Source organism: Oncorhynchus kisutch, linkage group LG12 (assembly GCF_002021735.2).
Source record: "Oncorhynchus kisutch isolate 150728-3 linkage group LG12, Okis_V2, whole genome shotgun sequence".
NCBI lineage: Eukaryota > Metazoa > Chordata > Actinopteri > Salmoniformes > Salmonidae > Oncorhynchus > Oncorhynchus kisutch.
The window spans coordinates 39,019,222-39,045,353 of record NC_034185.2 but is presented as its reverse complement, the minus strand read 5'-3'; the positions used below and the strand labels follow the sequence as shown (position 1 = coordinate 39,045,353).

The following is a 26,132-nucleotide window of genomic DNA, read 5'->3' as shown; positions in this document are numbered from 1 at the left end:
TCTTCAAAGGGGGAGACACCCTGGACCCAAACTGTTACAGACCTATATCCATCCTGCCCTGCCTATCTAAGGTCTTCGAAAGCCAAGTCAACAAACAGGTTACTGACCATCTCGAATCCCACCGTACCTTCTCCGCTGTGCAATCTGGTTTCCGAGCCGGTCATGGGTGCTCCTCAGCCACACTCAAGGTACTAAACGATATCATAACCGCCATCGATAAAAGACAGTACTGTGCAGCCGTCTTCATCGACCTTGCCAAGGCTTTCGACTCTGTCAATCACCATATTCTTATCGGCAGACTCAGTAGCCTCGGTTTTTCGGATGACTGCCTTGCCTGGTTCACCAATTACTTTGCAGACAGAGTTCAGTGTGTCAAATCGGAGGGCATGCTGTCCGGTCCTCTGGCAGTCTCTATGGGGGTGCCACAGGGTTCAATTCTCGGGCCGACTCTTTTCTCTGTGTATATCAATGATGTTGCTCTTGCTTGGGGGCGATTCCCTGATCCACCTCTACGCAGACGACACCATTCTATATACTTTCGGCCCGTCTTTGGACACTGTGCTATCTAACCTCCAAACAAGCTTCAATGCCATACAACACTCCTTCCGTGGCCTCCAACTGCTCTTAAACGCTAGTAAAACCAAATGCATGCTTTTCAACCGGTCGCTGCCTGCACCCGCATGCCCGACCAGCATCACCACCCTGGATGGTTCCGACCTAGAATATGTGGACATCTATAAGTACCTAGGTGTCTGGCTAGACTACAAACTCTCCTTCCAGACTCATATCAAACATCTCCAATCGAAAATCAAATCAAGAGTCGGCTTTCTATTCCGCAACAAAGCCTCCTTCACTCACGCCGCCAAGCTTACCCTAGTAAAACTGACTATCCTACCGATCCTCGACCTCGGCGATGTCATCTACAAAATTGCTTCCAACACTCTACTCAGACTGCATCCAGTTTGCTATCACAGTGCCATCCGTTTTGTCACTAAAGCACCTTATACCACCCACCACTGCGACTTGTATGCTCTAGTCGGCTGGCCCTCGCTACATATTCGTCGCCAGACCCACTGGCTCCAGGTCATCTACAAGTCCATGCTAGGTAAAGCTCCGCCTTATCTCAGCTCACTGGTCACGATGGCAACACCCATCCGTAGCACGCGCTCCAGCAGGTGTATCTCACTGATCATCCCTAAAGCCAACACCTCATTTGGCCGCCTTTCGTTCCAGTAGTCTGCTGCCTGTGACTGGAACGAATTGCAAAAATCGCTGAAGTTGGAGACTTTTATCTCCCTCACCAACTTCAAACATCAGCTATCTGAGCAGCTAACCGATCGCTGCAGCTGTACATAGTCTATTGGTAAATAGCCCACCCTTTTTCACCTACCTCATCCCCATACTGTTTTTATTTATTTACTTTTCTGCTCTTTTGCACACCAATATCTCTACCTGTACATGACCATCTGATCATTCATCACTCCAGTGTTAATCTGCAAAATTGTAATTATTTGCCTACCTCCTCATGCCTTTTGCACACATTGTATATAGACTCCCCCTTTGTTTTCTACTGTGTTATTGACTTGTTAATTGTTTACTCCATGTGTAACTCTTTGTTGTCTGCTCACACTGCTATGCTTTATCTTGGCCAGGTCGCAGTTGCAAATGAGAACTTGTTCTCAACTAGCCTACCTGGTTAAATAAAGGTAAAAAAAAAAAAAAATGACCCTTTCTGATACTGACTAACCTTATTTTGAATTTCAGTGAGCTCACTGACTTCAGGTGTTTTGTGAAAAGAGTAATGGCCCAATGCAACTGCCCTGAGGGACACCGCGCTGTACATATCTGATGATGTAGCAGCTTGCTTAGAAGAACATTCTCTGTTCTATTGGATAAAAACTCTCCAATGATGTGATTGCAGGTGCTGTAAAGCCATAGCAAGTGAGTTTCTTCAATAACGACAGGCTGCACTGAAATCTAACAATACAGCTCCAACTATAGTATCATTGTATTTTAATCAATCGTCTGTCAACTGTCAGTGCAGTAGAAGTTGAGTGCCCTTCTCAATAGGCATGCTGAAAGTCAGTAGTTAACTTGTTCTCTGGAAAAAATTGCATTGTATTTAGTCAATTTTCATAATACATTTTCTCAGAACAGCCACCAAACTGATTTAGGTGGCTGTTAGAGCCAATAAAGGGTGCTTTACTATTTTTAGGCAGTGGAATTACTTTAGCTTCCTTTCACATCTGCAGACACACACTCACTCATTTAGGCTTTGGTTAAAGATATACAGTGGTGCCACCAATTGTGCAACTTCTCCCACTTAAAAAGATGAGGCCTGTAATTTTCATCATAGGTACACTTCAACTATGACAGACAAAATGAGAGCGAAACAAATCCAGAAAATCACATTGTATGATTTTTTTATGAATTTATTTGCAAATTCTGGTGGAAAATAAGTATTTGGTCAATAGCAAACAAGCAAGATTTCTGGCTCTCAGACCTGTAACTTCTTCTTTAAGAGGCTCCTCTGTCCTCCACTCGTTACCTGTATTAATGGCACCTGTTTGAACTTGTTCTCAGTATAAAAGACACCTGTCCACAACCTAAAACAGTCACACTCCAAACTCCACTATGGCCAAGACCAAAGAGCTTTCAAAGGACACAAGAAACAAAATTGTAGACCTGCACCAGGCTGGGAAGACTGAATCTGCAATAGGTAAGCAGCTTGGTTTGAAGAAATCAACTGTGGGAGCAATTATTAGGAAATGGAAGACATCCAAGACCACTGATAATCTCCCTCGATCTGGGGCTCCACGCAAGATCTCACCCCGTGGGGTCAAAATGATCGCAAAAATCCCAGAACCACATGGGGGGGACCTAGTGAGTGACCTGCAGAGAGCTGGGACTAAAGTAACAAAGCCTACCATCAGTAACCCACTACGTCGCCAGGGACTCAAATCCTGCAGTGCCAGACGTGTCCCCCTGCTTAAGCCAGTACATGTTCAGGCCCGTCTGAAGTTTGCTAGAGAGCATTTGGATGATCCAGAAGAAGATTGGGAGAATGTCATTGTCATATGGTCAGATGAAACCAAAATATAACGTTTTGGTAAAAACTCAACTCGTCGTGTTTGGAGGACAGAGAATGCTGTGTTGCGTCCAAAGAACACCATACCTACTGTGAAGCATGGGGGTGGAAACATCATGCTTTGGGGCTGTTTTTCTGAAAAGGGACCAGGAAGACTGATCTGTGTAAAGGAAAGAATGAATGGGGCCATGTATCGTGAGATTTTGAGTGAAAACCTCCTTCCATCAGCAAGGGCATTGGAGATGAAATGTGGCTGGGTCTTTCAGCATGACAATGATCCCAAACACACCGCCCGGGCAACGAAGTAGTGGCTTCGTAAGAAGCATTTCAAGGTCCTGGAATGGCCTAGCCAGTCTCCAGATCTCAACCCCATAGAAAATCTTTGGAGGGAGTTGAAAGCCCGTGTTGCCCAGCAACAGGCCCAAAACATCACTGCTCTAGAGGAGATCTGCATGGAGGAATGGGCCAAAATACCAGCAACAGTGTGAACCTTGTGACGACATACAGAAAACGTTTGACCTCTGTCATTGCCAACAAAGGGTATATAACAAAGTATTGAGATAAGAGGCGGCAGGGTAGCCTAGTGGTTAGAGTGTTGGACTAGGAACCGGAAAGTTGCAAGTTCAAAACTCTCGAGCTGGCAAGTCTGTCGTTCTGCCCCTGAACAGGCAGTTAACCCACTGTTCCTAGGCCGTCATTGAAAATAAGAATTTGTTCTTAACTGACTTGCCTAGTTAAATAAAGGTAAAATAAATCTAATAAAAATAAACTTTTGTTATTGACCAAATACTTATTTTCCACCATAATTTGCAAATAAATTCATTACAAATCCTACAATGTGAATTTCTGGGGTTTTTTCCTCCTAATTTTGTCTGTCATAGTTGAAGTATACCTATGATTACAGGCCTCATCTTTTTAAGTGGGAGAACTTGCACAATTGGTGGCTGACTAAATACTTTTTTCCCCCACTGTAGCAAATAGGGTAGTGGCAATACAGTCTTGTAGCATTCTCAGTAGATTCCCATCAAGGTTGTCTTTACCTGGTGGCTTATCATTATTGATGGATAGCAATAGTTTTCCCACCTCTCACATCAACTTGAACATATTCAAAACAGTAATCCTTCTCTTACATTATTAGATATTTTATTTTAAAAAATGATGGTTCACTTCTGAGTTTTTCCACTTTACTAATGCAATTGTCATTGAAGTGATTGGCAATATCGAAATGTTTTGTTATAAGGGACAACTTCAATGAATGATAGATGAATTGGGTTTTCTGCCCATGATATAATTTAAGCTACTCAAGTCTTTTTCCATTGTGTTTTTATCATCGTTTGGTAGTATGTATTCTTCTTTTTAGGTTTAGTTAGTATATCAGCTGAGCAGCCTCACTACTTTGCCACCTCTTGCATCATTTATTTGAACCATACAATTGTTTAATTCATCAACCCAGGGGTGATGAAAGTTCTCAGTTAATTTCTTAAAAGGTGCATACTTGTCAACAATTGGCATGAATAGTTTTTACAAATACTTCCAGTGCTGCATCTGGATTCACTTCCTCATACACATCAGACCAAAGTATTTAGACCACTTCACTTTTTCCCCATTTTGTTAAGATAAAGCTTTATTCTAAAATGTAATTTTTAATCCTCATCAATCTCTACACAATGACCAAGTGTAAACAGGTTTTTAGATTTTAAAAAATGCAAACTTACTAAAAATAAACATTATTTACATATTCTGTTCCTAGGCAGTTATTGAAAATAAGAGTTTGTTCTTAACTGACTTGCCTAGTTAAATAAAGGTACAATTCAAAAATGCGGGCGGCGACTTGTCGCGTGCAGTGCTCAAGTTCAGAATTGCTGTCATTCCAAACCCGTACAGCCCTGAACCTGAGCACTGGCGTCATTTATAGCATGTTACTGTACAGGCACTGTGTTCCATTTCAGGCTCCTATTAGTGCCCTAATCTGTCATTTTCAACCAGTATACGTGTCCGAGTGTGAAGGGTTAAGTGATGGGGCACAGTTCAGAGACTGAGAAGATGAATGTCTTCTGAACATTAGGATAGACAGAATCGTGAGGAAGCTAGCATGTGTCTCTCGTGACTGTTGGAGGATCTCCCCTCTAAAGGCCTTTTTGATGCCTTTGAGACCAAAGACTCACCACAGGTTTATGTGGGAGGCTTTGACTGAACTGACAGGCCCAGGCCTAGTCCACTCATGGCCAGGTTCAAACGCTTGTCTGGGCAGGGAGGCTGATACATTACACACACCCTCATCGCCATGCACACACACTGTTGGCCTGGCACGCACCCTGTGGCTGCGGTTTGAAAAAGACAGCGTGTGGAATCTGACCCTGCTGAAGTTTCACTGCGTCAGGCACTCTTGCCAGCGCCCTGTGACACTTTTACTGCACTTTCTCAGATGGCATACTTTTGCTCTCCCCTCGTACCACCATCAGTCATGTCCCTGCAGCAATAGCCCTGCTCGCCTCTCCTTTTTCCCTTTCTGTTTCGTCTCATCTCTTCCTCTCTCTTTGCTGCTCTCTCTCTCTGGCAGTGCTCTCTGATTACAACCACAGAGTGAAATACAGTCAACATCTCACACCAGAAATACTGTAATTTCCACCAGGACCTCTGCACCATAGTGAAGGAGGGGTGGCAACCCCATTATGCCAGACCTTTTAACTGGATAGTAACAGGACACCCCCCCCCCCCCCCCATGAGAGGGAATAGTGGGCAAATCCAGTTTGGCGCTGAGATATGGGGCACTGAGATATGGGGCACATCTGTGGCTGCTTTCAATTGTTTTCAATTAGAGGTTTGAGCTCTCTGTCTCTCTGTCTGTCTCGCTCTCTGTCTGTCTGTTCAGTAGCCTGCCTCATCCACCTAGCAATTACTCCCAGACAGCCTCCCTCTATGGGGCCCACTAACCTTGCCTTCCTGTGCCGTGTGGAACACAGGCCACACACACAAACCACTGCAATGAAGTGGACATCTGATGCCTCCCTAGCATTTAAGACCTGGCAGGGAGCATTAACAGGGCAACTCAATTGCTTGTTGTTAGTTGGTCCACTTTCATGTCACTCCAGTGAATTACCACTTAATGAAGGCCCATTTGTAAGGATTCTGTCTCTGTGTGTCGTCACATCAACTTATCATGGTCTTCTATGTAGACCGCTAAGTGTGTTAGACCAAGTCTGGAACAAAAGCCTGCACCTCCTGTAGCTGAGACTGGTGTGTGCAAGCAGAACCCGTGTAGTGAAGTCTGGTGTGGTTGTACTAGCATAAGTTCTGTGTTCCATGTGACTGAACTTACCAATTCATTTTTTTTTTCTCTGCTTCCAGCTCACATAAAAAGGAAAGCACGTCGGCGGCCATCTTGGGGGCGGGGCATCATTAGGAAGAAGAAGAACTACAAGAAGGGAACGGAGGAAGAGGAGGATGAAGGTGCGGAGCCTAAGCCGGAAACGGCAGTACCCAGCGACTCCTGTCTGACTCAGGACGAAGAGTCTTCCTGTGACACCATGGACCCTCAGCCCAACGGACACCACACACACCCTCACACATATGGCATCTCCACGGAGGAGGAGAGCTCCAATGAGGCCCCTAGGGGCCAGAGAACAGAGACCCAAGGGGTGAGCAACACAGGGATAGGGCCCAAGGAGGACGAGACACCAACTACAGAAGACCAAGCCAAATCTACATCTACAGACAAAGACCCCCAGTCTAAAAGTGAGTCTTATTGTAAAAACAAGGAGCCCAAAGCTCAGGAGATCCAGTATAAAGGTGAGGGGTCATCTAAAGATGAAGGTTCCCAAGCCGAAAGTGAGAACCCCCAAGCCAAGCCTAAGGAGGAATGTTTCCAGCCCATGGCTTTTGAGAAGGTCCAGCCTAAAGACGACGAGGTCCAGTCCAAGACTGAGCAGCAGTCGTCAGTCCCCACGCCGGCCACAGCACGCCCTGTCCCTCGGGAGTGTGTGAACGGGAATGAGTCCATGGACAGCCTGGATTCCCAGGCCCTCAAGAGCTCTGAAACAGAGTGGCCTACAGCGGTCGAAGGTGAAGCGTCGGCGTCTGCAGTAAGCAGAGGAACTCAGGAACGCCGTCTTCAGGACGGGAGGACAGGAGACGCGGAGATGGGCAAGGAGGAGCAGGACAGAGAAGGTACTGAGGTGTTATCTGTGGTTAACTTTGACCTATTCCTAGTGCACCACCACACTCATCGCTGTCTTGGGGTAGAATACTGACTGGATATATGCATGTCTAACTCAGACTTTTAAATAATGCAAGTTACTCTGAGTATAGATGGCAAGTTCTGATCTTTCTCCGAGAGCACCAGACAGAAACACGTCACACAGACTTGAACACAGTCAGCCTAACCTCGCATTACCTTTTCATTCACTGTAAAAGAAACGAAATATCATAATTTTGTTGATTGTCATCCAAGATATTTGATTTACACTAGGTTTGCTTTTAAAACGACAGGGCGTGAATTATCCAGGACATATGGCATGTGAAATATGAAATACGATCCTTAAGTCTACACAGACAGCATATTTCAATGAAACCCTCAAAAGTCTGAGGTCTTCTACCTTTGTCGACTATCCAAAACCACTTAAGATTTATCCTCAAAACAGTTTTTACTGCAAAGAAATTCACAAGGTTGGCTTTTTTTCTCTCACATTTTTTCTTGGCCGTTCATTTAGTGGTGTGTAGTGTCTGGGACAAGCCGATAGGCCTGTGAGTTTGTGCGTGTGTATGCGTACGTATACAATACAACTCTACAGTACCTGTGTGTGGTTTCTGGGACAAGCCAATAGGCCTGTATGTGTGATTAACGACTCAGGGCTGTGGATTATCAGGGGCCAGCTGGAAGCCTGGAGCAACTTGGTGATTTGGGTGGCCAGGGGTAGTAGAGGTGGCCGGGGGAGATTTCTGCTTCCTCTGTTGTGGCATTTTTTTGGATCCTACAGACAGTGTAGTACCACGAACGCTGGTAGCAGTAAACTATAAGCCGACAGATCACAGGCTCTGAATGTAGAGGGGCAGCTATTCTCCTCATCTTTGATTGTCAGGCCTTTGCTTTCATCCAAACAAGCCTTGGTGTATGGATATGCTATGGTTCATTATGTTCTAATAACTGGATAAATTATGGCGATTAACATATAGGTCAAAGGTGAGATTGTAGGTGGGCTGTATCGTATACCTCTTCTCTCTTCCTGTTCCAGGCTGCTCCAAGGGGAGGAAGTGCAGAATGAGACAATCAGAGCAGTCAAAGGCATCAACTGACGGGACAGAGGAGCCTCCACAGACCCCTCCACCACCTACACTAGTGGTCGATCAACATCGACTCACGGTAAGGGATGGTGTGTGTGTGTGTGTTACCTCTATTTTCTAAGTAATGTTGAACATATCCCCGAGTATGAAAGTAATGAGTTGGGTAATAGTGATTGTGTGTTGTATTTTAAGCACAATGCCCTTCCACAGCTTACTGTCTTGTGAAAACGCCATTCATCCATTCATGTTATCTTCAATGAGACCATTTTAAGCAGTGTCATCCCTCCAGTCATTTCCTAGCTGCATTATAACTGGCAATGTCCCTTTCCTAATCCCAGCCACACTACACGCTCATCTCCAAGGCTTCCCTGCACACTGCTTTAATCCATCCCTTTCTCCTTTCATCCCTTCGTTCTGTCGCTCCCAAGCCCAGAGCACTCAACATTAGAGACTAATTCTGTCTCTCAGATGGGAGAAAATCACCAGTCAATTTAATGGGCCCTAGTCAATGCTGTTGAGGGAAGTAAGGTTTGGACAGAGTAAAGGAGCGGTGTAGACTGACATTGAAGGAAGGAGAAAGAGTAGATGTGGGGAGGGGACTGGCCCCTAATCCTCCCCAGGCCCTTCATGCCTTCTCTGGGTTTGCTGGTGTCACTCTCCCCCTTTTCAGATGGATGCTCCTGATTTCCCAGCCTAATATCGTCTCCTCGTGCTCTGTTGGAGACCCCAGTCTGCCCTCACTGTGTGGGTGTGTGCGCGCGCAACGAGAGACACTCTACATCCCTATCATCCGAGAGGAAGGTTCCAATTTAAGTAGCAGGCGACAGGGCATCTCCACGTCTTCAGTCAATCAACAGGTGTTGTTCCTTCCATACAGCCATTTTAAGAATGCAGCCAGGACATGACTCAAACATGAGGCGCTAGCTCTGCGCTCTCTGCTCTCCACACTACGCTCCGTCAAGTTGGTCTCTGAATAGATTGACAGGATAAATGTATGAAACGATTCCCAGGCACTTTGCACGGTCACACTTAGGTTCCACCTAATACCCCGGGTGTAAATTGGAGCTGTGCTCTCTCTTCACTCCCTTAACCCTCTCTCTTTTCCCAGGGACTCTTCTCTCTACCAACCAACCACCCAAACGGCCCTGTTAAGAACAGGAAGATACAACGTAGGTGTAGAGGAAGTGTTTCTGTGTCACGCGCTCCTTCCCTGCTAGCAAATCATTATCTCCCCGTTGTTAGCATCGCCGCAGGGTGGGGGCAGAGATTGAGGGATGCGTGGTTCCCGCCTCTCCTCTCACCTGACGGTGGTGTCTCTCAAAGTGATTGACAGGTCTGGTCACGGTGGACCGACGGCTCCCGTTAAAAACGTAGAGCCACGAGTCGTGGGTGGCTGACGCCACGAACCGTGGGAACGCTCCCTCCCTGTGAACGCGCACTGCACTAATCTGGAGGCTTATTTGTTAGGCGGTAGAAAGAAGAGATATCTTTAAGAAACAGATTGTGAAAAGAGTGCACTGTGAATAATTGCTTTTTTCATCCACCAGGATGAAAGACGGAACAAATTGAATTTCCGGTGAGCGGGGTGAGAGTGCGTTTAAGGCTGATATCTCCACAGTGGTCGGTAGGGCTGGCTCTCTGCCTGATATTAGGAGAGGAGTGGTGTGGCACGTTCCGGTACTCCTCTCATCTTCTCTTAAATTCAAATTCATTGATTGGAGAAGTCTCATTACTTCTGACATTTAACTTAGATTGCAGGGCACCTGGAAACCCATTTGGAATTAGCAAAGAAATCTGCTAGTTTGTTCAGTCCTCACACCGAGGTTCTGGAAATGGTTTGGCTCCAGCAGTGTTCTTCAACCCTGCTCCTGGGAAGCTACATAGTGTGTTGCAGCCCAGCACCAACACACCTGATTCTACGTGGTTGGTTGAATCAGGCATGTTGATGCTGAGCTAAAGTTTTAAATTTTTTTTAAAACACATTCTTGATTAGATAACTATTCAACCCCCTTAGTCAATACATGTTAGAATCACCTTTGGTAGTGATTACAGCTGTGAGTCTTTATGGGTAAGTCTCTAAGAGCTTTCCACACCTGGATCGTTTGAGTTATTCTTGAAAAAAGTATTCAAGCTCTGTCATTGTTGGTTAATCATCGCTAGACAACCATTTTCAGGTCTTGCCGCAGATTTAAGTCAAAACTGTAACTCGGCCACTCAGGAACATTTCCTTTCTTCTTGGTAAGCAACTCCAATGTAGATTTGGCCTTGTGTTTTAGGTTATTTTCCTGCTGAAAGGTGAATTCATCTCCCAGTGTCTTGTGGAAAGCAGATTGAACCAGGTTTTCCTCTAGGATTTGTATTTTTTTATCCTGAGAAACTCCCCAGTCCTTAACGATTACAAGCATACCCATAACATGAAAATATGGAGAGTGATACTCCGTAATGTGTTGTGTTGGATTTGCCCTAAACATAACACTTTGTATTCATGACAAAAAGTTAATTGCTTTGCCACATTTTTCTGCAGTACTACTTCAGTGCCTTGTTGCAAACATGTTTTTTATCAGACTTCCTTTGATATTCTGGCGTAACTACAATGTTGTTGATCCGTCCTCAGTTTTCTCCTAGAGCAGCCATTAAATAGTTTTAAAGTCCACATTGGCGATATCACTGAGCAGATCTTTTGTATGAGCCTACTAATAAACACATAATTTAACCGTTAAAATGTATTATCATTTAATATTGGCACATGCCGCTGTCATCTGATTGTCAAACAAATCACTTCAAAAGTAGGCTACCTGTGCGCATGTTCGTCCACTCCAGAATAATCCAAAACAGTGTACACTTGCGCCATTTGATGAATCGACATTACAGAACACCAAAAGGTGTGCCTAATGACGTTCGGCCATTGCCATTGATTAGGCCTACGTTAATTGATACGTCTTGCTGCCAAATTGACCTTTTTTTGCCAGAAAAGTTGGGACACCTAAAATGGGGCTGAAACTGTCCCGGGAAAAACGGGGTGGTTACCGTAACACAGTCAATTTACTAGACTAGGCTACAATGTGTAGGCCTATTACCATGAATTTCAAATAGGCCTACTGGTAGCCAGTGATGTAGTTTTAAACAAATAGTTGGGTAAACATTTTTCTGAAAAGGTGGGTAAACTGCATTTAGTTGCGTTTACCCTCCACTACACCACTGCCGGTAGCCCTACCCTTTCAGCAGAGACCATTTTACACACATGAATACCTGCAGAACAGGTAGCCTACATTCAATATAAAACACAAGTTGAATCAAAACATGTTTTACACCCTAGTTCATGAGTTGTCCATAATTCATGAGTCATCACAGATCATGTGACATAAAACACTACCTTTCTTTTCTTATATAATTACATTTATGACTTATTTGTATTAAGCATTTAACAATTGAATTAGAACATTGAACTTAAACCCTGTACAATTCCTGGGCCTTGGAGAAATGCACTGTAAGTGTAACTATGCCTGCATAACAGTTCATTATGTTTTTCTGTGAAAACAGTTCTCACAGGCGCACAAATCCAAAATATTGTAAGCCTATGCCTTTGCAAAATCTAATGCTTCTAACCAAAAGAGTCAGCTATAGGCCTATAGGTCGTTTAATGTTGGATGCGCATTGGTGTGTAGCTATAGGCTAGTTATCTAGTGATATTGGCAACCATCATCAGCTGATCCAGGAAACAACAAATATTGGTAGAAAATCATAAGGCTAAATAATTGGTCTACTACTTCTGGGCCACGTATGACACAGAGAACACCAATAGGCTACCTGCCTGCACCTGAAAAACAAAGCAATGAGCGCTCTAAACAGCTGAATGATAAAAGCAAACCATGATGAATCAACAGATACATCTAATGCATTGGAATAAAGGCTATTTTTTTTATCCACGGCACATGGCAAACAAATGGCCAAAATGAGCATCTATGCGTTTTAAAGGAGCTCAGCTGAGGCCAAATTGAGCACTACTGAGTGGACAGTGCCTTGGACAGGGAGACTGTTTGTGCAGCCAAAATAATGGTGAATTAAATGGTTTAAACCATGAGGGAGGTGGGAATCGTTTCATATGATGTTTTGATTTTCTTCTTTTTTTACCAGGTTGCATTTAGGGGAGTTAATGTCTCATTCAGGGGGAGCTGAGCTTCCCTGTAATTCGCACCCTGGGGAAAAAGTCAAGGGTGTGAATACTTTCTGAAGGCACTGTAAGTGCTCTAGATTGCAGCAGAATCATCATCTATCAGGGAATCAATTCCATTTCTATCCACCTCGCCAAAGAACACGCGGGCTGGGCTACAAGACTTGGCCGGGCAATTTTCTTTAGATTTGTTTTACGCAGCTGCAAATGCCCAGTGTGCATTCATTGGCTGTTACACTGAAGAGTTCTCTCTTCCCTGTTGCCTGACTATTACAGCATGTCAAGATTTCCCATTTCAGAGCCGTCCGTTCACAAATGGCCCCATTTTCAGTTTGTTGTGTCTGCCCATTTCCAACACTAATAACAGCATGGTTCCATCCGGAGAGGGAGGTAGGCGGCTATTCTGAATGCCTGCTAGGGAAAGAAAACGGCTTAATGGCCGGTGCGAAGCGTTTTGATTGTCAATAGAAATAAATAACTTTTGGGATGCTTCCTTTTCATTTGTACTCATTCCCGCTGATGTCCTTGACAGAGCGACCATTTGCATGTGATAATAGCTTTCCGTTTAGAGACCTGTCGTTTTGAAAAAGCTTCCATCCACACCGGCAACCAGTTACAGCACCACATCATGAAAACAAACGTGTGCGCCGATATACACACACGTCCAAAACTACTCTCTGTAAGTGACTAGCGCAAATGTCGCGCGCCCCCCCCACACACACACACACACACTTTATCCGCACAAGCGTTTTTGTGTTAAAGTGCATTATTTTGTGACATGCGTTCATTTGTGTCTGAGCTGTCAGATTGGGCCTAACTGCCTGAGGCTTGTTTGGTTTTGCTTTTGACACAAGACCGGAAATGAAAGGGGAGGGAGAGGAAAAAATAGGGAGGAAATGGAGATGTAGAAAAATGAGAAAAGGAAGGAGATGGGAGTAGAGGAAGAGAAAAGCATGAGGAGAATAGACTTTCCGAAGTTATCCCAGATAATAGATAGCTAAAGTCCAGGGATCATTAACTAGATTCAGCTGCGGGACGAGTTTTTTCTTGAGCTGTGGTTAAGGGGGCTGGAAAATAATTACAAATCATTTGTGGACTGCTAATTGACCGCAAGAAGCCCAAACAGATATAGAACATACTAGAACAATCATTTCACACCTTGCTTACATCTCTCTATTATGCGTGGGAATACTTTGGAACAGATTTCCAAAATCTTAATCACTTGGAGCTGATTTGATGGTGTTTTAACAGTCTAATGTCCAACATTAACACCCCCCAAAATCAAATCAAATCATATCCTGCTATAGACAGGGCTTGGCCTAATTGATGACCAAACCACTTGTGAGTCTGTTACAGCTGGAACTGAGATCAACTCCAGCAGTCAGTCACCCCCTCTCGCTCTATTCTCAGCGCTCTCTTAATCAGCAGCAAGCTCCGACATTGCAAGGCAGCCGCCAAAGCACTGCGCTGTTGAGTATAATCTCACCAAGCACTACTGGAGTGAATATTGTACTAGAGTTAAAGGAAGAATTTAACTTCCACGCGTGAGAGAAGCAGATTTCACTTCTGTCTGAGGCACGGGAGACTAAGTGTTTTACTGCTCTGTACTTCTCTTTGAAATACCTGTGAAATAAGTTTATTTGCTTTTTTTTTCTCTATTTTTAAAGAGATGGTCTGTAGATGAAGTTTGCCAAAGGTATCAACCATCTTTTATTCCCCATACCATGCCCCCTGACACAGCCAAGTCCCCTCACCATGAGCCTAGCGTCCATACCAAATTAACTTAACACCTGTTGATCATGTCCAGATCACATCACCAGACCAACCACCAGCCCCGGTCTCCATCACATCTTTCCATCATAGCCTTTAATTTGCACTCTGGCACTCGGTATCTAGTGACACCTGTTGGTCATGTCCAGACCACCACTGTCACCTGGCCCGCTTTACATCACATCATCATCATCATCCCACCCCTTCAGTCCATAATGTTGAAGGTCTGACAGTGGCCTTTAACTTGAAGTGCTTATCTGCTGAGGATGCTAGCCTCGTGTGTCTGAGTCTTTAGGGAGTAGCCAGTGAGGGTGCTGCATAATTTGATTCCTCCATCATATTCACATTAGTCATGATACAGACCCCTGGACCCCTCTGAGGTGTCAGCCTTGTGATACTTTATATGTGCCAGATGTTACGCAACTCTGTGTCCTCGCGCTCCCAATCCGTGTGACTTGGCAGTGTCTCCCGGGCATTTCACTCCTTTCTGGAGATTGGAATTAAATCCCAGGGCTACAGCGGCAGGCTCACCTGTGTGTTTTCTACCAGCCCTCTGCAGCCTTCCTGACACCAACACAATGAAGAGAAGTGTTCAGCATGGCTCCTGATGCTGCGATCAACACTGGCACACAGTCCTCCATATTAAGCGCCACGAAAAGACCTTGCAATGCACAAAGACCCGATAGACTGGCAAAACCAGATGGTCAATCGCACTTAATATAGCTATCACAACATGGCCATAATGTATTTGCTCCTTCCCTTTTCATAAACATTCTAAAAGTTTTGTGGGGTGAATGCTTATCACACGTTTAGTGTGAAATGTGTTTTACCAGTAAGGGCCGGTGTAAAGTAACGCTAACATTTATACACTAATAACCACCTGCTCTGCAGGGTGAGACATTTTTATATGCCAATGTAACACTAACCTAAATGTAAGTCATCAGCGCTCCAGTTCAAAGCATTCGCACCCCATGCTGGGACTATTTCTGTACCCCGTCATAAGCTGTGACCTGATCTCCATTTCAGACATTTAAAGGGCTGGGCTCTAGGAGCACTGTGTGTGTGCGTTTTGAAGAGTTGGTAGGGTGTGTGTTCCAGGATAGAGATGTTGGTCATAACTGGTGTCCTGTTCTCAGGTTGTCTTATATTCTTAGGATCACAGACAAGCCTGTCAGTGGCCTTGTTAGCTGCCTTTAATGGGCTGAAACATGCAGGGAACGCAGCCGCATTGAGTTGGCAGTGTGTTTACAGATGGGTCTGGGTGTGCATGTCTGCAAAGTTGTGCGTGGAGACGGGGCTGTGTGTGTGTATTGAATGTAGGTGTGTGTCTGCAGGGATAGGTGTGTGTTTGGGGAGACGTGTGTGTGTGTGTGTGTGTGTGTGTGTGTCAAATGTGTGTGCGCACTGTTGGCACACTGATGTAGTCATCTGCCTGGCCGCATGCTGTGCTTCAGCTGATAGGACAGAGTTTAAAGCCATGGCTATGACACCTTGTCTTCCCGTCCTCTCTTGTTTCGTTCTCTCCCTTGCTCTTTCTTTCCCCCTCTCTCCTCCTCTGTACCTAAGAGGGTAGAGAGAGGGAGAAGAGGCTGAGCGAGAGGACGGGGATAAAGATGTGCTGTGATGGGAAGGAGGGTGGTGGGGAGAGGTGCCTTTAATGGTCCGTATCACAGCCCCCTTTAACAGACTGGATTACTGCTCCTTTGTGTGCTGGGAGTTCACTACCTCAGGGGGTCCGCTAGCCCTACCACACACACACACACACACACACACACCACTTACCCCCGCTGTCACTATTGGCCTGGGCAACTGGAAGAAGGCACAGCACTCTTGATTAAATCAGCTGACTAACAAGGGGAGAGAGGGGGAGGGCGGGAGAGGTTTAGAGAGACGAAAGGTAAGGGATTTTAGGACTAAAGGTATAAGATTAGAAGCAGAGGCCTAGATGTGGAGAGACGGGTTGAAAAGGAGGGGGAACTTATACACTGAACAAAATATACACACCATGCAACAATTTCAAAAACGTTACTGGAAATATATATGGAAATCAGCCCATTCAAATATATTCATTAGGCCCTAATCTATGGATTGCACATCTGGGAATACTGAAGAAAAAGAAAGTAGGGGTGTGGCTCAGAAAACCAGTCAGTATCTGATGCAGCGTGACATCTCCTTCACATAGGGTTGATCAGGCTGTTGATTGTGACCTGTGGAATCTTGTCCCACTCTTCAGTGTCTGTGCGAAGTAGCTGGATATTGGCGGCAACTGGATCAGAAATGCTCAATGGGTGGTATGTGAGTATGCAGACCATGGAAGAACTGGGACATTACATTTTCAGCTTCCAGGAATTGTGTACAGATCCTTGCGACATGTGGCTGTGCATTATCGTGCTGAAACATGAGGTGATGGCGGCGGATGAATGGCACGACAGTGGTCCTCAGGATCTGGTCACGGTATGTCTGTGCATTCAAATTTGCCATCAATAAATATGCCATCATTGTCCGCAGCGGTCTAAGGCACTGCATCTGTGAAGAGGTGTCGCTACAGTCCCTGGTTCGAATCCAGGCTGTATCACATCCGGCCGGGATTGGGAGTCCCATAGGGCGGCACACAATTGGCCCAGCGTCGTACGGGGTAGGCCATCATTGTAAATAAGAATTTGTTCTTAACTGACTTGCCTAGTTAAATAAAAATTCAAAAATTATATATATACAGACAGACACACATCATAACTTCACCTCTATCATGGGGCACCCTGTTTACAATGTTGACATCAGAAAACCGCTCGCCCAAACAACGCTATAAATGCTATCTGCCAGGTACAGTTGAAACCGGGACTCTTCCATAAAGTGCACACTTCTCCAGCGTACCAGTGGCCTTCGAAGGTGAGCATTTGCCCACTGAAGTTGGTTACGACGCGGAACTGCAGTCAGGGAAAGCCCTTCCTCTCAGGTGGAAAAGCTAGATGTGGAGGTCCTGGGTTGGCGTTGTTACATTTGGTCTGTTGTTATGAGGGCGGTTTACACGTACTGCCAAATTCCACGACGTGGAGAAATGAACATTCAATTTTCTGGCAACAGCTCTGGTGGACATTCCTGCAGTCAATCCAGCATGCCAATTGCACGCTCCCTCAAACCTTGTGACATTTGTGGCATTGTGACAACTGCACATTTAGAGTGGCCTTTTATTGTCCCCAGCAGAAGGTGCACCTGTGTAATAATCATGCTGTTTAATTAGCTTCTTGATATGCTACACCTGTCAAGTAGAAATGTTTACTAACATGGATGTAAACAAATTTGTGCAATATTCTCTCATGAAACAGGACCAACACTTTACATGTTACGTTTGTATTTTTGTTCAGTATAGATACAGTAGTGAGATAGATGGGTAAATGAGTCATACTTCTCTAAGTGTTCAGTCACTGTCATTATTTGTAGTTAAAAGAGACACCCATCCCCTCACTTTGATAAGGAGAAGCCCACGCCTTGTTCTTCTGACACTGACACACGCACCTCCTTTCCTGCCACTTTCTTTTATTGCCTGGTGTCTAATGACTGTAAATCTAGTCGCTGTGTGATTGCTATTTCAGTCCTATGGATTTTGATCCACACACAATGTGGCAAGCTGAGAATGAGCAGGTCAATTGAACGGGTCTTTGACTGTCCAAAGTGCTTAATTAAAGTAACAGACAAATGTAAACACTGAGCTAATTATGATTAGCCTTAATTAGCTGTCCCTCTGATCTTAATTGCTTTTGAATAAAGCTGACCTCTCTGTGTGGGAGAGAGTTGCACACGTGATGTGAATGCAGGGTATGCGTTTATGTTCCCTGTTGCATTAAATGCTGTATTTGTGTTCTGCTTGTGTGTGTCTATGGCTTGAATGTGTCCTCTCTAGAGGGAGGTTGTTGTTTCTCATGCGTATAATAACATAGTATAACGTGTGTGTGTGTGTGTGTTCTCCTCTCCCAGGCCCTCTTGGACACAGTGGTACAGAGGAGTGAAGGCTACAGCGTGGAACGCTTGGAGAGACTCTTCTCTCTCCTCAGTCAGTGCATCTACCAACACCGACTGGACTACGACAAGACACGGCTACAGGAGGTTAGACGGACACGCGCGTAGCTCGACACACAAAAGCTTATTTGGCCCTCCAAATGCGGTAGATTTGTGCTTGGTTCCTGAAATCTAATATGGAGTTTTGAAGGCTATTACAGGAGTGAATGCAGCACACTGAGGTTGTCAGAGAATGTGTCAGCGACAGAGGGAGTAGCCAGTGTTGTCGTATTAACTAGAGGCTTCTAGCGATGTCTCTGGCTAGTGCCGTCAGTGGAGACTGGGGGTGCTGCTTTGGACACACAGGCTGGCCAGCCGCTGGAGAGAGGAGGATTGTTTGCATGCCTGGTCAGTGTTGGTATTTCTCCTGTCCTGTAGGGCTGGGTGGTATACCATTTTTTTTTTTTATGATATTGATGCCGGTTACCCAGGGGCGGCAGGGTAGCCTAGTGGTTAGTGTTGGACTAGTAACCGGAAGGTTGCAAGTTCAAATCACTGAGCTGACAAGGTACAAATCTGTCGTTCTGCCCCTGAACAGGCAGTTAACCCACTGTTCCTAGGCCGTCATTGAAAATAAAAAAAGTCTTAACTGACTTGCCTAGTTAAATAACGGTAAAAAAGATGCAGGGAACGGTTTGGGTTTTTAATTTACCTTCTATACCGGTGTTTGGTTTGTTAAACGTGATAATTTTTATAGTTTAACTTCGCTACTTGAGTCATTTCTCTCCGTGCCACTTTCCACACGGACCAAGCCATACCCCCTGTCACTCAAGGAGCGCATTTAATGTTCCTCAACCAAGAGACACTTGCGTTCCATCTACATGGTCAATGCAGCAATGTTTTCACTTTGCCTCTTAATATTAATCCACTAGTGTTCTATAATGACACTATTAGTTTGTCTCTTACATCAGCAAACAGCTAGTTAGTACATTTATTAGCTAGCTAAGAAAAGACTGAGTAAGAGCAAACAACCTGATAATACCAGTGATGGTGTTGACCTAAATCAGCATGTTTGTGCAACAGTAACTTCTCAATCAAAGAGGAATACGTTTGCTACATGAAGTGTCTAAGAGAAAACACGCAATGTAGCCAAAGGTTATAGGGCCCCCTCAGAAACACTTTAGTTCCAACCCTGTCACAATAACTCCTTCCTGGCATTTGAATTAGTTGTCATCTCAAACAACACTGTATTCAAAGTGCCCACTATTATATTCTAACTATATAATTAGAATAGTCTTTCTATTTCCATGATTCCAACAGTTTTGCTCTAATTCGCAACATTTGGTTAAAGATAAGTCCTAGATGATTTGCCCATATCGTGCAGCCCTATGTGGCAGTGTGGAAATTCTCAATTGAGCAGTGGTGTAAAAATACTTTCAAGTACTAAAGTAACTTATTTTGGTATCGGTACTTTACTATTATTTGACAGTTTTTACTTTAACTTCACTACATTCCTAATGAAAATAGTGTAATTTTTACTCCATACATTTTCCCTGACACCTAAAAGTACTCGTTACATGTTGAATGCTCAGCAAGACAGGAATATGGTCCGATTCATGCACTTGTCAAGAGAACATCCCTGGTCATCCTCTGATCTGGAGGACTCACTAAACACACACGCTTTGTTTGTAAATTTTGTCTGAGTGTTGGAGTGTGCCCCTGGCTATCCGTAAAAAACTAGAAAATGTTGCCATCTGGTTTGCTTAATATAAGGAATTTGAAATCATTTTTTACTTTTGATACTTTTTCCACCACTGCAATTGAGTGCAGAAAATGCAGAAATGATAAGTGCTGAAATTTGTTTTGGTTGAATAGTATAAAACAAATCAGAATGGAGAAAGACTCATTGAAATCACTTAGAATGTATGTGTTGCCACCCTAGGAACACTCACTACTCATAAAGCAAATGTACAACTTTAATTATTCAAAAACTAAAAATACCATCCAATTTCTTTTAAATACCGTGATATAATATTTTGGCCATATCGCCCAGCCCTACTGTCCAGGGAGCGTGAGCAGAGAAATTAAATGCCGACAGTTACTTGTAGCTAATTTTAGTCCAAAGTGTTGGTATTTCTGACTCCATATGGTCATGCCTGTTGAGCACAATCAGGAATACCAACACTTTGTACTTTCATAAATGAAAACACACTATTACTCAACAACAACACTAAAATAAAGTGCAATGTGCGTGCCTCATCTCGGGAGTTGATAGGATTGAAGTCATAAACAGCGCAATGCTTGACGCACAACGAAGAGCTGCTGGCAAAATGCACGAAAGTGCTGTTTGAATGAATGTTTACGCGCCTGCTTCTGCCTACCACCACTCAGTCAGATACTTAGATACTTGTATGCTCAGTCAGATTATATGCAACGCAGGACACGCTAGATAATATCTAGTAATATCATCAACTATGTGTAGTTAACTAGTGATTATGATTGATTGTTTTTTAAGATCAATTTAATGCTAGCTAGCAACTTACCTTGGTTTACTGCATTCGCGTAACAGGCAACGAGATTACGACCTGCCTCTCTCTCGTCTGCAACGAGAGAGGCAGGTCGTAATTGCGTTGGACTAGTTAACTGTAAGGTTGCAATCCCCCGAACTGACAAGGTGAAAATCTGTCGTTCTGCCCCTGAACGAGGCAGTTAACCCACCGTTCCTAGGCCGTCATTGAAAATAAGAATGTGTTCTTAACTGACTTGCCTAGTTAAATAAAGATATATAAAAAAATTGGCGCCCAAAAATACAGATTTCCAATTGTTATGAAAACTTGAAATCGGCCCTAATTAATCGGTCGACCTCTAATAGCCATGGCTATAAACATACCTATTGCTCTTCTTTAGCCCAGCCAAAAGGGTTGCGAAGGGTTGCTTGAATGCAGAGGGGAGATTTTTTTTTTTTTTGTGTGTGTTTCCATCTTGCTCCGGTGGTAGGAATACTGGGGTGATGTTAGCGTAAATGTGTTGGCAGCTGAATAGGCTATTCTCATTGAGCAGTGGAGAGACACTCGCTGTCCATCGCTGTTATAATCTACTGGGAAGCCAAAATGTTCCCAAACTGGAAATGTAAACGATGATGGAGAATCCTACTGGTTGCTCCACCCCACCACTCGCCATTGTACAGAACTATTTCCCGGCTGCGCCTCGCAATAGTACAGTTTGAAATGCTGTAATTAAGGTTAGAATTTGGATTACAACATGCACATAGGCTCTAGTTTTAACCGAATAGCCTGAAATGTTTTTTTTTTTTCAGCTCAGATTCACCCAAGAGGCATACAACGCAGCATAGCCTACAGGCCAAGTGTATTTATTTATATATTCATTCGGGTTCACGGTGAGGACCAAACAGTTCGGTATGAATACGTGTACCGTTATACCCCTAACAGAGACGCACACAAACGCAGACACACACTGGCCTTTAGAATGCACTTAGTTACTTTCTGTTGGTAAAATATGTCTGCCGTCTTCCCTCATCTTGTATGTGCTTGGCAGGGGGAAACAGAATGAAATGCTACATGTTGTATAAGAGCTTTCCTCTGGTGTTCCTAAAAGACATGCTATAGCGCTCTAGTCTCCTGCTGTGGTCTGACTACTACCTTTCCCTAGATGAAATGTTCTCTGATGTTCTGGAGAAGTGAGGCGGGGGAGAAGGGGAGATTTTAGTGCACACTGCGCATTGATGTCCAGCGTTAGCCTGCCTCAACTTGACAGTAATGTGTGTGTTTGTGTCAGTTACACTACGGAAAAAAAGTAAACACTGCGTGTGTCTTCATTTGCGAGCAAAGCGTGTTTTGAGGTGTGTGTCAGTGACAGGGTGTGAGAACTTTAAGCCACATTCTAGAGCTGAGCTGAGAGAAGCAGGGCATCTTTCCGATGCCTCAGAAAACGGTGGGTGTTAAAATCTGTAACAGGCAGTCTCCTTGTGGAGTGCAACGAGAGAGGCAGGTCGTAATTGCGCTGGACTAGTTAACTGTAAAGTTGCAATCCCCCGAGCTGACAAGGTTCACACTGCATCTGAGTGAATGGGTTGACAACACTGAGTATACCAAACATTAGGAACACCTTCCTAATCGTGGGTAAAATCGCAGAACAGCCTCAGTTTGTCGGGGTATGGACTCTACAAGGCGTCAAAATCGTTCCACAGGGATGCTTTCCCCGACTCCAGTGCTTCCCACAGTTGTCAAGTTGGGCGGTGGACCTTTTTTTTACTCCCCAATTTCTTGGTATCCAATTGGTAGTTACAGTCCTTTCCCATCGCTGCAAATGCATGAAGGTCGAGAGCCGTGCTTCCTCCGAAACACAACCCATCCAAGCCGCACTGCTTCTTGACACAACGCCCGCTTAACCCGAAACCCAGCCGCACCAATGTGTCGGAGAAAACACTGCATTTGGCGATTGTGCCTGGCCTGCACAGGAGTAACTAGTGCGCAATAGGAAAGGAACATCCCTGCCGGCCAAACCCTCCCCTAACCTGGACGACGTTGTGCCAATTGTGCACCGCCCCATGGGTCACCAGTGCCTTGCGCCACTCGGGAGGCCCTAGGGTGGTGGACTACTCTTGATACCTCCTACCAGAGACCCCATTCAAGGGCACTTACATAATTTTTCTTGCCCATTCACCCTCTGAATGGCATATACAGTGTGGCAAAAAAGTATTTAGTGAGCCACCAATTGTGCAAGTTCTTCCACTTAAAAAGATGAGGCCTGTAATTTATCATAGTGTACCTTCAACTATAACAGACAAAATGAGAAAAAAAATCCAGAAAATCACTTTGTAGGATTTTTTTATGAATTTATTTGCAAATTATGGTGGAAAATAAGTATTTGGTCAGTAACAAAAGTTATTGGTCAAACGTTTTCTGTAAGTCTTCACGAGGTTTTTACTCACTGTTGATGGTATTTTGGCCCATTCCTCCGTGCAGATCTCCTCTAGAGCAGTGATGTTTTGGGGCTGTTGCTGGGCAACAGACTTTCAACTCCCTCCAAAGATTTTCTATGGGGTTGAGATCTGGAGACTGGCTAGGCCACTCCAGGACCTTGAAATGCTTCTTACGAAGCTTCTCCTTCGTTGCCCGGGCGGTGTGTTTGGGATCATTGTCATGCTGAAAGACCCAGCCACGTTTCATCTTCAATGCCCTTGCTGATGGAAGGAGGTTTTCACTCAAAATCTCACGATACATGGCCGCATTCATTCTTTCCTTTACATGGATCAGTCGTCCTGGTCCCTTTGCAGAAACAGCCCCAAAGCATGATGTTTCCACCCCCATGCTTCACAGTAGGTATGGTGTTCTTTGGAGGACAAAGAATGCAGAGTTGCATCCAAACACGATGAGTTGAGTTTTTACCAAAAAATTATTTGTTTCATCTGACCACATGACATTCTCCCAATCTTCTTCTGGATCATCCAAATGCTCTCTAGCAAATTTCAGACGGGCCTGGACATGTACTGGCTTAAGCAGGGGGACACGTCTGGCACTGCAGGATTTGAGTCCCTGGCAGCATAGTGTGTTACTGATGGTAGGCTTTGTTACTTTTTTCTCTGCAGGTCACTCACTAGGTCCCCCCGTGTGGTTCTGGGATTTTTGCTCACCGTTCTTGTGATCATTTTGACCCCACGGGGTGAGATCTTGCGTGGAGCCCCAGATCGAGGGAGATTATCAGTGGTCTTAGATGTCTTCCATTTCCTAATAATTGCTCCCACAGTTGATTTCTTCAAACCAAGCTGCTTATCTATTGCAGATTCAGTCTTCCCAGCCTGGTGCAGGTCTACAATTTTGTTTCTGGTGTCCTTTGACAGCTCTTTGGTCTTGGCCATAGTGGAGTTTGGAGTGTGACTGTTTGAGGTTGTGGACAGGTGTATTTTATACTGATAAGTTCAAACAGGTGCCATTAATGCAGGTAACGAGTGGAGGACAGAGGAGCCTTTTAAAGAAGAAGTTACAGGTCTGTGAGAGCCAGAAATCTTGCTTGTTTGTAGGTGACCAAATACTTACTTTCCACCATAATTTGCAAATAAATTCATTAAAAATCCTACAATGTGATTTTCTGGATCTTGTTTTTCTCATTTTGTCTGTCAGTTGAAGTGTACCTATGATAAATTACAAGCCTCATCTTTTTAAGTGGGAGAACTTGCACAATTGGTGGCTGACTAAATACTTTTTTGTATTTAGTCGGCATTTCTTTTACACCCCTAAGTGAAAATGTCCAAATTGGGCCCAATTAGCCATTTCACCTCCCCGGTGTCATGTGACTCATTAGTGTTACAAGGTCTCAGGTGTGAATGGGGTGCAGATGTGTTAAATTTGGTGTCATCGCTCTCACACTGACTGGTCACTGGAAGTTCAACATGGCACCTCATGGCAAAGAACTCTGAGGATCTGAAAAAAATAATTGTTGCTCTACATAAAGATGGCCTGGGCTATAAGAAGATTGCCAAGACCCTGAAACTGAGCAGCAGCACGGTGGCCAAGACCATACAGCGGTTTAACTGGACAGGTTCCACTCAGAACAGGCCTCAGCGTCATATCCAAAGGTTGTCTTTGGGAAATAGACGTATGAGTGCTGCCAGCATTGCTGCAGAGGTTTGGGGGGGGGGGGGGGGGTCAGCCTGTCAGTGCTCAGACCATATGCCGTACACTGCATCAAATTGGTCTGCATTGCTGTCGTCCCATCTTCTAAAGATGATGCACAAGAAAGCCCACAAGCAGACTAAGGACATGGATTACTGGAACCATGTCCTCTGGTCTGATGAGACCAATAAACTTATTTGGTTCAGGTGGTGTCAAGCGTGTGTGGTTGCAACCGTGTCTTGCCTACAGTCAAGCATGGTGGTGGGAGTGTCATGGTCTGGGGCTGCATGAGTGCTGCCGGCACTGGGGAGCTACAGTTCATTGAGGAAACCATGAATGCCAACATGTACTGTGACATACAGAAGCAGAGCATGATCCCCTCCCTTCGGAGACTGGGCCGCAGGGCAGTATTTCAACATAACGACACCAAACACACCTCCAAGCCAACCACTGCCTTGCTAAAGAAGCTGAGGGTAAATGTGATGGACTGGTCAAGCATGTCTCCAGACCTAAACCCTATTGAGCATCTGTGGGGCATCCTCAAACGGAAGGTGGAGGAGTGCAAGATCTAACATCCACCAGCTCCGTGATGTCGTCATGGATGAGTGGAAGAGGACTCCAGTGGCAACCTGTGAACTCCATGCCCAAGAGGGTTAAGGCAGTGCTGGAAAATGGTGGTGGCCACACAAAATATTGACACACCCACTTTTGTTGCTAGCGGTTTAGACATGAATGGCCGTGTGAGTTATTTACACTGTTATACAAGCTGTACACTCACTACTTTACTTTGTAGCAAAGTGTCATTTCTTCAGTGTTGTCACATGAAAAGATATACTCATATTTACAAAAATGTGAGGGGTGTACTCACTTTTGTGATATACTGTATATATGCAATTCACCCTCTGAATATATATATATACACAAAATCCATGTCTCAATTGTCTCTAGGCTTAAAAATCCTTTAACCTGTCTCCTCCCCTTCATCTACACTGATTGAAGTGGATTTAACAAGTGACATCAATAAGGGATCATAGCTTTCACCTGGATTCAACTGGTCATGGAAAGAGCAGGTGTTCTTAATGTTTTGTACACTCCGTTTATATTAGAACTCACATTCTTCACCATGTTGACTAACCCTTTTAGCATGTGCTTGGCATCAACATAATTAATTGCGCATCTGTTAGCAAGTTTGTCTTTT

At 44.5% G+C, this 26,132-nt stretch overlaps 1 protein-coding gene across 3 annotated transcripts in view; it reads left to right on the top strand.

The window, feature by feature from the left end:
- Window positions 1–26,132, top strand: part of LOC109900981 (ATPase family AAA domain-containing protein 2B) — a 123,362-nt gene that overhangs the window by 93,723 nt on the left and 3,507 nt on the right. For 2 of the 3 annotated variants that reach the window (XM_020496928.2, XM_020496927.2), the window contains exons 25-27: window positions 6,437–7,255; window positions 8,320–8,447; window positions 18,282–18,410. In XM_020496928.2, the coding sequence (XP_020352517.1) occupies window positions 6,437–7,255; window positions 8,320–8,447; window positions 18,282–18,410 (1,076 nt within the window). Of the gene's footprint in view, window positions 1–6,436; window positions 7,256–8,319; window positions 8,448–9,038; window positions 10,507–18,281; window positions 18,411–26,132 lie in introns of those variants that run through there. The other variant, XM_031837521.1, reaches the window with a different exon arrangement.